The 15,140-nt window shown below is 49.2% G+C and overlaps 1 protein-coding gene across 2 annotated transcripts in view; it reads right to left on the bottom strand.

The window, feature by feature from the left end:
* HIPK2 (homeodomain interacting protein kinase 2) overlaps positions 1–15,140 on the bottom strand; it is a 150,819-nt gene that overhangs the window by 23,195 nt on the left and 112,484 nt on the right. Inside the window, exons 4-9 of one of the 2 annotated variants that reach the window (XM_081146527.1) lie at positions 14,865–14,984; positions 12,754–12,840; positions 10,804–10,988; positions 5,700–5,862; positions 2,383–2,509; positions 1,409–1,530 (exon numbers count right to left, since the gene is read on the bottom strand). In XM_081146527.1, the coding sequence (XP_081002653.1) occupies positions 1,409–1,530; positions 2,383–2,509; positions 5,700–5,862; positions 10,804–10,988; positions 12,754–12,840; positions 14,865–14,984 (804 nt within the window). Of the gene's footprint in view, positions 1–1,408; positions 1,531–2,382; positions 2,591–5,699; positions 5,863–10,803; positions 10,989–12,753; positions 12,841–14,864; positions 14,985–15,140 lie in introns of both variants that reach the window. The other variant, XM_081146526.1, reaches the window with a different exon arrangement.

Genomic DNA, 15,140 nt, shown 5'->3' with positions numbered 1-15,140 from the left:
AGGAACAGGGCAAAGCAAACGAAACTAACATGAGGAGTGCATCAGAAAGACTCCTCTAAACTTTCACTGATAAAATCCTTGAAAAGGTTTAAATGTTTAGATAAAGAGAACAATGCCAATTTTCTGGATATATTTAAAGTAACTGATAGTGTTTGGAAACCTAGACATTTACCCAGAGAAAATGAAGGCACTCGTTAAAATGTTTAATTACTGCTTTTTCTTATAGTTACCATACTCATTTTTATAAGTTAGCTTATTTTTGTCCTGTGAAGGGGCCATTTTAGCATATCTAGGAGAGAGCTCCACTGTGACAAACTATTGATAGGGATTAATGACAAGCTGAGAGAAAGAGAAAAAAAGCGAGCAACCAACAAGACCCAACATGACACTGGACAGGGTTGGAATTTCTTGGAAACCTCTGCATGTGAAGACGCACTGGTCTACCACGTGCTTTTTAACGGCTGCATGGTGTTCCATTTTATACACACACAGATTTATTAACAAATCTCCTAGGGAACCTACCTTGTTTAAAAATAAAGGTGACTCTAAAGCAACAACATTGAGGTCAAGCTGTCCTTGGCACCAACAACAGAAACGATTACACAGAAGCAGGATAGCATGGGGTTAAAATACAGAGGCTGTTGTCATGCTTCTTGGGCTTGTGTCCTGGTCCTGTCACCTAATTGCTGTGTGACTTTGTGCCAGCGATGGTGGCTCATTTTCCCTTTTTGTTAAAAGGTGACAAATACCCTACTGTGCTGTGGGGATTCAATCAAACATACTGTAAAGAACCTCGCATAATGATGATGCATCTGTTATTCAAGTTCGTGTCGATACGGTTATCATTGTATCGCTGTGTTGCCTTAAATTTCCACAACACTTTACACATTTTTCATCACTTTCACCTCCATGATCTTACTCTGCCATCAGAGCACCTATTGTGAGCAGATAAGGAAGGCTCCAGCTCACAGCTTCTGCAACCCTGATTTTTCAACTATAAAATAAAGGAATCATCTCCAAGGCTTTTTCTTGGCTCTAAAAAATAATTTCTATTTTATAAGAAAGAAATTTGGGGCAAAGGAATGTTCACAGACTTGCCTTAGGTCACAGAGAGTTATTAGTAGAATTAGGATTAAAACCTAGGGCTCCTATATTAATTTGCATTACAAAGATACAATAATAATAATAGTCTCCCCAGACTCTCCCTGTGTCTAAATTTCTTCTTGGAATTGTAAGCTAGGCACTTAGGAAGGTAATTCACTTGGGGATTGTCCAGAATATTACTGCGCTATTCTAACGACTTGAAGCACCTCACTGTCAGGGAGGGAATTAGCGGAGATACATCTCTTTTTGTGAAAAACATTAACGGGCATGATGGCAATACCAGGAATAATAAAGACAGAATTACCTGGGCAAGCAGACCTGGCTGGATCTGAAGAGGCTGAGCTCCTGGGGCTTGAGTGACGATGGGAACAGCATTTTCCATTCGCACAGAGTAGCCAGCATGCTTCGAGGGAGAGGCCTGCAACCCTGCTCCAGACAGCGGGCAAGGGAGAGGGGTGAGTGATGGGAACGAGCTGGATGGAGACCGCTCCCCCCTCCCCTGTGCACCGGTCCCCTCCAGGTACTGCCTGGGCTTTAGGAAGTCTCCCTTTGAGTTTCTAACTTAAATTATAAAACAAACAACCTTGAATGTGTTCAAAGACTAGAAGGTGAAATTAAGGAGTCCGTAAAGTGGAACGGTTATGCTGACAAGTCACGAGACGGAAACACGTGCTTCCGACAGGAAGACGTGTCCGTGTATGTCCAGTCCCGGGGGGGAGGGGGGGGACGACACACGGAGGAATCCATTGGGGGCACTGACTCTGAAACTGCGCAGCCAACCCTGTTTACCCCACGGGGCTTGCAAAAACAAATTCTCGAGCTTTTAAGTACTTGGTCAACCCTAGCTTCTTAGAGGCTCCAGGAGGAGTGTTGGGGTGCACAGCCCAGGAATCACTGGAGGTGGCCTGGGAGGTACTTTTCCGACAGATTTCTATTCCTCATGAGAACCGGGGCCCTGCTGGCAGTCAGGGACTGGCACTTTCCCATAGATAAGCCACACAGAGGGTATTTCATGTGAGGGCCCAAGCGCTGATACCAGCATAACAATGGGAGCCCAACAATGTGCATATTCACAGACAGCCGGCCAGGGACAAACATCACTGGCAGGTGGTGAGAAGAACAAAGTCCCACTGTTTCCAGGCAGCCCCAGCAGGACATGGGCCTCAGGTTCAGCGATGCCAGAGCCACAGGAAGAACCAAAGAGGGCTTTAGGCCGGGAGGTAGGCGTGGCGGGACCCCGCAGCCTCAGCGCCGGAGGTGGCCCGGGCGGAGGCTTACCTTGGAAGCCGGGCGGGCACACGATGAGAGCTTGCTGGAAGGGGTCGGGCCGGGCACAGATCTGGGCTGTTCCCGTCTGCAGGGGCATGCTCCGCTGGGCCACCGCAGCCATGGACGCCGCTGAGGGCTGGTAGAGTGCAGATTGGTAGTTTAGTATGGAGACCTCGGGATTGGCTAAGGAAATAGTGGCACTGGTGGAGGTGGGAGCCTAAAGGAGTGATGGGGATTAAAGAAAAATAAACAAAAATAAAAAATGAGGGCGGTGGCAGGCTGGGAGGCACGAATCTAAATCAAATAAATGAACTCGAAGAACAAACAAAAACCAAGGACAGAGAAGCAAAACCAGAGCGGGGTGGAAATACAGCTGAAAAGTCTCAAGAAGCAGGTGCCTGCAGCCACATGACGGTCACCTTTGTGCTTATATTCAGGCCTGTTCCTGACATCTGTGGGGCCCCGGGGAAGAGTGCAAATGATGCTCCCAGACCATGTCTAAATACTACACAGTTAAAAATTAGGCTAGAACGATTTATGTTCTGCCCTCCACTTTGATAAACACACCTTCATAACGTGCAACGCCAGGTTTGAGTTCAGGATTCCTGGATCCCTTGGGCTCTGCCCTGAAACACGGTGAGGGGGGCAAGCTGAACCCCTGCCCTCCTCTCCCTACCCCAGCTCCGTCCCACACTTGAGGGGCTTGGGGCACACAGATATGAACCTGAGGGTGCAGTCCAGGAAGAGGCCCCTGCAGGCCCAGGGCCCCAGGGCCCCACGTGGAAGCACACTACTGGGGGAGGGCGAGCAGGGGCCTCCTGGTCAGGCCTAAGGGCAGCACTGTTTACAGATACCCTCTGACGCTGCGCAGCAGTTACTGCAAAGAAATATGCTGCAGAAGCCGAGCCTGGGGTTTTTTCTCTGAGTGTGTGAACTCTTCCACTGGTGTTCAGCTACTAAGGCTGGGAAGCAGAGAGAAAGGGTGCTGGTGGGCGGAGAACTGAGATGGGTCAGACAGATATGGAAACTATGTCCTAGCTTCTTTCTCTTTCAGAAAGAGCATCGTTTGAGACTGAACTTCCACGTGAAGCAAGGTGCAGAGGGAAACCTATTTCTAATTGGGAACCATCCAATCTCACCCCATCTCGGCTTTTTCCACACTCATCTTCAGGATGGTAGGTGGAGGTTACCAATGGCGTCAAAGTCACCATTGTTTACATAAAAAAATAGCATTACAAGAAGGGTATGTATTTGTGTCAAATTTGATAAAAAGGATAGTCTCATTTTACATGGTGTTTTTTTTTTTACTATTTCAGCTGATTTTATTATTTCAATTTTTCACTTTTTTTTTTTAAATTTGGAGAAGTCCTCTATTCAAATTACAAGTGCTGCTCTGTTTCCTCCTAATCTTTTTTTTTTTTTTTTTTAACTTAGATTTTATGCTGCATTTTAGTGCAAAGCAAATTAAGTTGTTGGAGGGTGACTGCTAAGTGCTGTGGCATACATGTTTGCATTTTAAGATACATATAGTAACACTAAGTGTCTGCAGCATCACGTGGTCGGCCTCCAGGTAGTGTGAGGGGAACGCGGTGGGATAGTGTCCCGTCTGCTCACTGATGACATGCCTGGCATTTCCTCTGCGTGGCCCCATCTCTGCTGGAGGCCTCCCCACCCACACATTTCCCACTATCTGCTCAGATTCCACATGCCCAAGTCCAACTCTCTGCAGGTTTGGAGCCTTGGGCTTCCCTCTTTGGGGCACCAGTATCCTCAACTGTCCCACCTCCTGGTCATCCACTGGGCCTGCTGCTTCTTCCTTCGAAATGTCCCTGGAACACACCGACCCTTGTCAATTGCTGCTTCCCCAGCGGAGGGCCTCTCCTCCCATGCCTGGGACCTGGGAGACTGACCAGAGAAGCTCTGGCCCCCACGTTCTCTTCCAGTTCTTGCCGGGCACAGAGGCTGGAATGTTCTTTCCAAAGGCTACTTGGTGCATAGCCCACCCCTGCTCCAAAGGCTCCGATTACTGCCTAATGGACACGGTCTATGCACTCTGGTCTGGAGCTCCTTCTCTCCCACAGTTGGCCAACCTTCCCTTCTAAATTGATCTCCCTCTGCTCTGCATGTTCCTGGCACCAGCCAGATTAGTCCGCTCACTGCGGTGGGGTTCTGGCGATAAACAAAACCATGGTGAGACTTTGTCAGGACCTCACCTGTCTGGCTGTGGATAACTTAGCCTGAGGGCGGGGATAGGTGCTGGGAGGGAATGTTTGTTTCTTTGCATGCTAGGCCTTACCCTGAAGAGAGCTTTCAGAACACCAATGGCCCCAGGGGGCAGCAGATGCTGGGTGGCCTCTCCTAGAGTTTAGGCAGAGGGAGAGAGGATAGGCTGGGAAGTCAAGCTAGGCCTTAGCAACCCAGTGTTGCTTAGCTCCAGGAATGGCCTGGGAAAGCAGGGTCAGTGACTCTGGTGAGGTGACAGTAGAGGGCTTGTCAATAAAGAGTGGATGGCCAGGCGGACATATTCATTCATATTTCAGGGTTAGAACATATACACTCCTCTCTACTGGAGGTGTGTGTGCACAGACACACACACACGAGTGTTGTCACTGCAGACTGATATTAAGACCGAAAAAATCTAGGGAGACATCTTTGGGGGAACTGGTAAGAAGACTGGAAGATGGAAGTAAGTCTCATCAGAGACTGCCTGAGCTAGGGCCTGAAGATTACTGTCAGTAAACGTTTCCTGGGTGTCACCCATATCTTAAACAGCATGTTAGGTGCTAGACTCTGTGAACATTCCCAAAGGGTGGAGACCTGTGGGAAGAAGACCTTAGTTTCTGGGTCCCCTTCAGCTCCAGTTGCGGGAGTCCTGGTGACGGACTGATGAAGTGATTTCCCCCACCACTTGGAGAAAGGACAGACTTCATCTGTCGTGAAAGGAGATCACGTGGACCCAGCAGTCTGGGGACAAGGGAGAGGGGCCCAGACTGGATGATCGGTAATGTCCCAGTTCCAGGCAGATGCTGAACATGTGAGGATCACAGCGTCTCCTTTACCTTCCCACATCAGCACAGAGAGAAGGGGTAGAGGGACCATCTCAGAAACAATTCCCTTAGTGGGTCGCACACAACTTGTTTCATGGAGCCACCAGTTGATACGAAGAGTGCCTGGGGCGCTCAAAGGAAATAACCTTGAAGAGAACACCTTCCTACACAGCTGAACATGACAGTAGAGGACTTTTGTCCTCTGCCTGGGTTTGCTGGGGAAGTACAGTTCCCGATGCTCACTGTCAGCCCCGCTGGCCATCTCCGCTCCCCACTTACTTGGTTGTGGACAGTGTTCAGCTGGTTGTTGAAGGTCATGGTCAGGTTGGTGGACGTGCTGGGGGCCACGTGTGTGATGAAAGGGGTTTTGCTCTGGTTCACGGTGTCATACATGTTCACCCGACGCTTGCAAATCTCCATGTTCTGGAAACATGATTTGACGCTGTTCATACGAAAAGCAGAGACAGAGGTGTAAGGGAAAGAGAAGGAGGGTAGCACGGGATAAAGGGGGGAAATGGCGAGAGAAGAGGAGAGAACAGGCAATCTAGGAAACAAGACAACTGGGGAAACTAGGTCCACATTTCCTGGATTTCTCATGTAGTCTGCGTTTGCTACAGGCAACATTATTTAGGTAAGTTTCGCCCACTGTCTTACTACCTTTTCTCCCCACTGCACAGCAGACCTGACGGCTCTCACTGCATTTTCCCCATATCGCTGATTTGTCTCCAACTTCACTGCTCATTCCCAGCGTTCAGGATGGCTTCTGGCCCATAAACAAATGGATAAGTTCTCTGATTGGGAACATTACACAGCAGCTCACGACCTGCCACCACCTTTCCCAAAGAGGGAGGACAACGCGCCGAATCCTTCCCAGCGACTCTGGGGCGCCAGCGCCATCTAGGGGACAGGCAAGGAACTGACCAACTCAGTATCACGACCCTAATTGCCCACTTTCTCCCCAAGGGAGCTGCGCATATAATGAGAACTGTAATAATATTAATAATTAATAATAGCGGCTAACAGTGACTGAGAGTTGTGGTAGTTGTGTGCAGGATTCTTGCACTCAGTCCCACGAGAGGGAGAGGTAGTGATGCCTCTCTTTTACCAGGCAGGACAGGTAATCTGCCCAGGCCAAGAGAGAATTACTGGCACTCTTTCCCGACACATATACGTCCCCTTTAACTTCTCTCATCCTTCCTTTTTATTTTCTCATTCTTGCCCAATTACTAAAATAAAAATCCTCTCCCTCTTTTTCTTCCTTCATTGCATTTGTGAATCAAAACAAAACCCTGATTATGAAAGTAAACATCAAAGTGCTGCTGACACCAGCATCGAGGTCAAGGAAAGTCCTACGTTCTTGAAGATTCACCAAAAAGTGTTCTTCAGAATTTATACATTGTTTCTCATTCACTCCTGTGTCTTCTAATTAAAATTACTTCTCCTCAAATGCTAATATTAAAAAATAAAACGGCATTTAAAGTTCAATTTCAAATACTTATTTGAGTTATAATGTAATAATTGTATATAAAAAAAGCAATTTTCTACTATTTTAAGATTACAAATGTATACTATCTGCATACTGTAGGTAAGCTATATTTTGGGCCAAGCAGGTATTTGTGGGCTACTCCAAAACATCCTTTCCATAAAAGATGTTCCACACTGACTGAGATGCTCAGAGACTCCCCTTCCTTCTGGAGTTAAGGACTACTTACATCGGCCACACAATGCACACGAAATCAACATTTACTGACTGTGGGCCCTGAGAGAAAGGAAAACGTATCCTACAGTAACCAACAGCTAAAAATACTAATAATGCTGGTAAGGGCAACATGTTTTGAGCATCTACTAAGTGCCAAGCACACTGCTAAGTGCTGTCCCATGGAGGCTGAAGAAAAAAAATAGATTTTATATTCCCTTTGGAATGTATTGAAAGCATTCAATTGTTTTGTGACAATTCAACCAAAAGCTTTTAGACTCAGAGTTTCCTAACTGGAATAGTCTGGCACTTGTACTTTGGGTTACTTCTGTGAGACTGGTTTTAAGGAATTCATGCACTAGAAGCCTAGAGATGGGTGAGCCTCTTTCACCTTTCAATCTAGATGTTGGGGTAGCTCTGGCCTAGTCCCGCGGGTAGAGGTCTACAGCAGGGTGGGCCTGGGGGTTTCTTCTTACCCTGGAGTTCTCCGGTCTCCTCAGCAAGTTCTAAGGACCCTTAGGGATTAGGCTTATTCTTAGGGAAGCCTAGGTGTGCTCAAAGACCCACCTTTCCTTCCGAGGCCCCTTTTCTGAGTTCTAAATTGTCAGCGGTCCTTTTGGGACCTACACCAAGTTCTGAGCTTGAAGCTGATGCTGATGGTCTCCCCGCTCGGTCTTCACCGAGTACATGAAGCTTTCTGTTGCTGCTTCCTCACAGAACCCAGTGATGGACAGGACCCTGAGGTCATTCAGCCATGACACTGACTTTATGTGGGTGGCTGTCTCATGGACTTAGTGCAGATGGCTAATGGGAACCCTCTGGAGAGCACCCTTCCATCTCCTATCCAGAGCTCTTTCTCAATCATCCCACTTCACCCCTGAATATAAAAATACTGATCTCTTAGGGGCCCTATTCAGTAAATCACCAAATTTGCCTTCCTTCTGTGGTACCGACTGGCACCCCCTTGAAGCAGCCCTGCCACACCCAGAAACAGGGCAAATCCCACAATGAGAGTTTGCAAGGGATGTGTCCAAGTTCTTTATTTGTACTGGAGTTGGCTGTTTTAAACATGGTTCTTCTAAATTAAAGACTCACTGTTGCAATGTGATTTGAGTTCCTTAACATCAACTGATAAAGAATAGAACTGAAATTAGAGGAAGCGCCATCTGTGGTGAGCGCCACCCACTCATTTCTTGTAGGCTGGTTAAGGTCAAGTGCAGCCTTGAGACTCAGCCCAGTCTGAGTCTGGTCATCGCAGGGACAGCCATGATCTGCAAGTGTCTCTCCCCGGCCTCACAAACCCCCTTTCCTCCTGACCCTGACTCATCTGGCGCTCAGGAGCTCACTGCTTCTCCCTGCAGACGCCCACGGTCATGACTTTCACCCCATGCACCTCTGGGCTGGGAGGCTGAAGTGATGTCCCTCGTTACCCTCTGTTATGGGTTGAACTGTGCCCCCCAAATTCATATGTTAAAGTTCTAACCCCTGTACTTCAGACTGTGACTGAGTTTGGAAATGGGATCTTTAAAGAGGTAAAATGGGGTCAGCAGGGTGGGCCCTAATCCAGTTCCTAATGAGGAGGAAATCGGGACACAGACGTGTGTAGGAGGAAGACCATGTGAGGACACAGGGGGATGGCCACCTAAAGCCAAGGAGAGAGGCCTTGGAAGAAACCAGCTCTGCCAAACACCTTGAGCTTGGACGCCTAGACTTGTAAGAAAACAGATCCGTGCTGTCTAAGCCCCTCAGTAGTGCTTTGTTACTGCGGCCTCCGCAAACTAATACTCTCTCCCATTCTCTCGCCACCGTGGCCTTTTCTCTCCCCCTCATTCACTGGGCCCGTGTCACTGCTCAGTCTTCCCCTTTAACACATGCGCTGCCACCTAGGGAGACCTCAGAGGTGACACTGATCACCTGCCAGACACCCTGGCTTCTCGGTTACTTCTCCCCTGCAGGGGCCTGTTGTCACTGCTAGCCATGGACTCTTTGGACTGTGAAACCTGAAACTGCTCCACTTCCCCAGACCACAAACTCAAGCATCTGGTCCCCCAGCCACATCGTCACTCATCTGGCTCATTTGACAATTGCTAAAACAACCAGTCTCGGAGTTGATCAGACCACTCAGTGTCTCTGGACCCCTCCCACCTTGGCTTCCTCTCCTTTTCAGCAAAGCCCCCAATAGCCATCAATTTGGATTTCAAAGCTCTATCGCCAACACCATGAGCCTGTCAATCTCTTTTTCTCTTGGCAGTCTGGCAAAACTCCAACCTGGATGAACCCAACTGTTTTCTCCATGTCTTCACCTGGGAGTTCAGATACACCCCACTCTCCAAGTCCAACCGGCACGCTCAATGCCACTGTGTTTCTCTGCTGAATTTTCTCTGCCATGTTCTGCACCAACCTAAACTTTTCTACCTAAACACCTTCTCTCAACAAGGTGACACTGGCCTAGTTTTCCACCTGTCCCCCAAATCCCAGCCCTCCCACTGTCCCAGGAAACTGCTCTTCCTTTATCTTTAGTTTCTCACTCGCTACCAGACACTTCCCATCAGCATTTAAATTGCTCAAGCCTCTTCCACATTAAAAAAAGTCCCCCTTGGGCCCGCCCTCGTCACCCCTCCATCCCTTCCCATGCCTTTCACAGCCTCCCTCCTTGAAAGGTCCTGTCTATTTCTTCACCCGTCACTCAGGCTTTCAACCTGCTGGGCTGGCTTCTGCTTCTATCTGCACCCCCTGAAGGGGCTCTGAGTTACCATCGCTTCCAAGTTGCCAAACATGATGGCCATGTCTTGCCGGCTCATTGACTTGGCTGGGCAGCGGCAGAGAGATCTGTGAACACTCTGCCCAGCCAGCTCCCTGCTTACAAGTCCTTCAGGACTCCCCACTGCTCTCAGGATCGGGACCAAAGTCCTGCACACGGGGGGCTCGCTCTGGCTCATCCTGGGCTTCAGCTCTCCCACTGTCCCCCAGCTCTCGGGCTTCGTCCTGTCCGTGGTGGGTCTCTGCACAGGTGAAGCCCTTTCTACTCTCGCTGGCCTTCCCGTCGTCGCCTGTCACTCATCCTTCCGCAGCCCCTTCCTGCCCTGTTCCAAGTGAGGCTCCGTCACATGCTCTCATCCCATCCTATACCTGCCCTGAGAACAGCCTGCTTACTTGGGCATCACTAGTTTCATGCCTTTCTCTCCTCTAGACTGTAAACTCCAGTGGGCAGGGGTCCCATCTGCTTCGCCCCCCAACTGTACCCCAGCACCTGGCATAGCACACAGCATGCTGAGTGAATGAACAAACCCAAATCCAAGCTAGACAGAGTCCTTTCTGGAAGGTCTGGGAGTGACCTTTGGCACTGAGAGTGGCCTGGCTTCGTGGACCCTGCATTTTGAGCATTTCCCTTCACGCACAGACACCCTCAGTCCGGCCACCCAGCCCAGAACATTCCTACGCTCCACCGTTCCTTCCTTTTTGGTGTGAAGCAAACTGTGGCCAGGGTCCTGATCTAGGCACCACCTGTTTTTATAAATAATGCTTATTGGGATGCAGCCTCGCTCACTGGTTTATGTCTCGTCTGCAGCTGCTCTCAGCTACAGTGGCAGGGCCGAGGGACTGCAACAGAGACCGTGTGGCTGCAAAGCCTAAAACATTGACTCTCTGGGCTAAGCCCTGGTATAAAGCACAGAGCAGGACACCTACTGTGTGCTGTGCGGAAAGTCGAGTAAGTGTGTCATGGTGACGAAGGGGTGGTTCAGGGTTTCAATGGGAGTGATTCTCTTATCAGCATCGATGGTGAGCATCTTCTTCAACAGGTCAATAAACTCCCGCCGGTCCGCCTTTTCCACCAACATGTCACTTCCTTCCAAGTCTGTGGCCATGTTCACCTGGAAGCAAGTATGGACAGGTCACCAAGGCCCCGCTGTGCCCTGCACTTCCCTTAGCCCCTGCAGCTCCTTCCAACCTCTCCATCACCCCCTCCCCATTCCCGGGGGCACCGTCTGCCCGGCTGAAGGCACTGTCACATGGCTCTGGGGCCCACAGGATGGGGCGGCGCTGTCTGCAGGAAAAGCAGAGGGAGGCCACACGTGGCACCTGCAATATATACAAGTGGCAGGACGTACATCCTCTTGCTTTAGTCAGTTAAATCAAAATGCACCTCACACCACAGCTCATGGAAAGAACCGCAAGAAGAAGAGAGTTCTGGAGAGTGGTCGCAGACAATGTGAGTGCACTTAATACGTGAACTGTACAGTTAAAAGTGGTGAAATGGTAATTTTGTGCTAGGTGTATTTTACCACAATTAAAAACAATAACTACAACCAAGCAGTACGAAATAACACGCAAAAGGTTTGTCGAGTTAACCTTTGGGGGGAATGTCGGGGCCTCGGCGCCCTCCCCCTACACCTGCAGTGTATCCGTCCTCTCTGTAGCTTCCCGCGTTAGGGCCAGAATCATTTCAGTCCCCATGTTCTCTGGGGTCACCTCTGCCATGACAAGCAGGGTGTTTGAACAGGATTTCTCTTCCCAGATCAAGTCGACACTAGGACAGCCTTTAAAAGACTTGTTTTGTGGTGCTTCCTGTGTTTTCCAAGACATGCTCTGGAGAGCAATTTCAGTTTCCTAAGATAATCTGAGCTGCTAATCAGCCGACAAGGAGGCTACTCAGCATCACGGTTTTGGGTTATGCTCGTCAGTAAGAGGGGTGCTGTGTTTACTGGTCTCTAGCTTTATTTCTCATTGCTTTTCAGAAAAATTCACTTTGGGTTGCCCTGATCTTAGACTAGTCTTTACACTAAAAAGAGCTGTAGTTCTAGCACTTTCTCTGGGCGCAGAGGTGAGAGCCCGTGGTCCCTCCAGTGAGCGGAGAGAGACTGCGTGCCATCATGTGTGGAATTGTGTCCCCGAAGAAGATTTGTTTGATCCCTAATCCTTGGCACCTTAAATGTCACCTTATTTGGAAATAGGGTCTTGGAAGATGTGATCAAGTTAAAATGAGGTCAAAGTGGAATGGGGTGGGTTCCAGTCCAATGACGGGTGTCTTTATAAGATAAAGCAGAGGGAGAGTTAGATGCAGAGACCAGAGGAAACACGGGATGAAGCCACATGAAGGAGGCAGAGACTGGGGGATGCAGGGACACTGAGCATACCCAGGGGCCACCAGAAGCTAGGGGAGAGGCATAGAACAGTTTCTTCTAGAGCCTTCCGAGGGAACACAGCCCTGTTGGCACTTTGATTTCAAACTGCTAGCCTCCAGAACTGTGAGAGGATGAATGCCCATTGTCTTAAGTTACCCGTCTGTGGCACCTTGTTCTGGCAGCCCTTGGGAATGGACACTGAATCACGGCATTCAACTCAAATGTACTAATGGGCTTAAATTCCTCTTGTGAAAAAGTCAGTAGGACTGGCTGGTACTATTTCAAAAGTGGGACCCAAAAGACTGAAGCTATTTTTCAAGAGCTGGTGTAGGTTTTAAAAACGTTCCACAAACCCAGTGGTGTTCTGACTCAGGCTGGCATGTCATAAGGTCAAGGTCAGCCATGCAGTTGAGTGCTGTGGATTTCTCCCCGCCACCCTATCCTGCTCGTGCAGAAGTCTCACTGTGCTTGGTGCTTACAGGGCTGGCCCTGCCTGCTCACCCATGGAGCTTACCTGGGCCATGTCATCTAAACAGTTGAAAATGTACTTCCTTGCTTCTTTCGACTTAATCCCCGTCTCAGCTTCATGGTCATCTGGTGTCTGGTCAAGAGAGGGAAAAGCTGATTGGTAATGTGAATTCCTTCCTGGCCACTGTGACTTTAAAACCCCCACCTTCTGCTCCTCATGGAGGGTCCTTTCACACTTTTCAGAGAAGGAGACTTCGATTCCTCTTAAAGTGGCCTAATTACTCTCTCTCTCCATCTTTTGCACTAACTCACCCCTCTTCCTTCCTTCCCACCAGCACCTGTCAGGGTGGCCTGGCTGTCAGGTCCCAAGGCTTCCAAGATGAACAAGTTATGCAGTGTCTGTGATAACTCTATATTTCCCCTAGTTTCCAGGATAAGGTAAGAGTCTATATGTGGAAAAGCAGAAGCCCTCTTCCACGCATTTTAAATTTTAATGTAATTTTAATCAAACGCTTATGCATACAGCTCTCACTGTGTGCCAGGCACTATTCTGAAGCACGTTAACTCATTCAACACTTTTCACAACCATCTTAGGCAGGACAATTACAATCCGTTTCCAGAGGGGAGAAACAGGAATAGAAGGCTTACGGAGCTTTCCAAGGTCACATGGCCAGTAGGTGGCAGCTGGCTCCGGAGTCTGTGTTCTGTGCCGCCCCTCCGCCTGGGGCTGGGCACACATGTCCTGTTCCCCATCGCCCTTGGTCTAGGAAGCCACTATTTCCAATTACTATGGGTTTTTGGACTCATCCATGGATCACAGGTAATTTTCCTCAAAATCTCACTCAAGGACAGAACACAAGGAGCTGCTAAGATCTAGGCTTCAATCCTGGGGATAGTTAGACTAGTAGGACTGAGGCTCTTAACTGGGACATGGACGTGAACCCTGCTCCTGTCTAGCCTCACCCTCCTCCACCCCAGGGCTCTTTTTACTGGACCTGACCTTAAGCCTTTCACCTCCCAGTTGCCAAACTCCAACCCTCCCACCAATAGCCCGAGAGTGCTTGCTTAGGTCCCAAACTGCCCTTCTAAATCTTTTCAACTCTCGGCCACACATTATCTTTATTTATTTTTATTGAATTTATCAGGGTGACACTGGTTAATAAAATTACACAGGTTTCACGCGTTCAATTCTGTATTACACCATCTGTATACTGTGTGCTCACCGTCCAAAGCCAAGTCTTCCCCCTCCGGTAATTACTATACTATTGTCTGTGTCTATAAGTTTTGTGGTTTTTTTCTTAATCCCTACCCTTTTTTTTTTACCCAGCCCCCTAACTCCCCCTCCCCTCTTGACAGTTGTCAGTCTGTTTTCTGTATCTATGGGTCTGTTTCTATTTTGTTTATTTTGTTCATTAGATTCCACACATTATCTTTAAATCATATTAGAATTTGGCTGTGGTTTCTGTAAAAAAAAACACACAAAACAAAAACACCATCCCACTTGCAAAAAAAGAAGCACCTAAACTGAACATAAAGCATACTTAAGACTAGCATTGTTTTCTCTCTCCCAGGAAAATACATAAGTTTTAAGTACTAGGTGTAGAAAGCAAAATGTTTCTGTTGAAGTGAAACCACCCGAGTTCCTGCTGTACAACGGTGCCCGGCGCCACCTGCTGGCTGGAGGACCAGGAACAGCGCCCCCGCCCGGGCCTCGGGCTCCCTGCTGCCTGGGCCGCCTCCCGGGCCGGGGAGACCCTCTTGGTCCTTTAGGGCCCGGCTCACATGCTCGCCCGGTCCCTTTGCCACAGGCAGCACTGAAGGTTCCCGCACTCTGTACTTATTGTGGGGCCGCGTGTCCGGTCTCCCTCTGGACTGGGGGCTCCTGGAGGGCAGGGGGTGGTTCGTTTCTCTCTCTACACAAACCACAGGTCATCAGGGTTCACGGATTAATTCCCGGGAGGTTAGCAATCGGAGTTGGGACTTGAGCTTCGCAGGTGGCAGCAGGCCAAGCAAAGCTGTGCTTTTGGACATTCAAGTTCATCCACATCAGGGTCCCTCCCCCACGCGGCCCGGGGCGCCTCCCAAAGCTCCCCAGGAACCGGGCGCCCCGCCCTCCTGTGTTGGGGGGGCCCAGGGGCCAAGGGGCGCACTGCCTACCTTCAGCCTCCACAAAGGATACGGGGAGTCCGTGTCACGGTTGAAAAACCTGGTTGTCTTTGTCCCCGCGCTTAATAAATATTCAGCCGGCAACCCCTGTGTTTGTGAAATATACCGAATCTGCAAGAAAAGGGGAGACCGGGTCAGGCGTTTCCCTTGCTGTGCGCGGGAGACGAACGGCTCCGGTGCCTTCGAGGAAAAGACAAAGTTACAGGGAAGGAAAGCGGTGAAAAGCGAGTGGGGGAAAGAAAGGGTGATAAAGGGAGAGAAGCGGGG

This window comes from Miniopterus schreibersii (genome assembly GCF_964146895.1).
Source record: "Miniopterus schreibersii genome assembly, chromosome: 9".
Taxonomy (NCBI): domain Eukaryota; kingdom Metazoa; phylum Chordata; class Mammalia; order Chiroptera; family Miniopteridae; genus Miniopterus; species Miniopterus schreibersii.
Note: the sequence above shows the minus strand (reverse complement) of the source record. Positions and strands in the feature narration are given on the sequence as shown.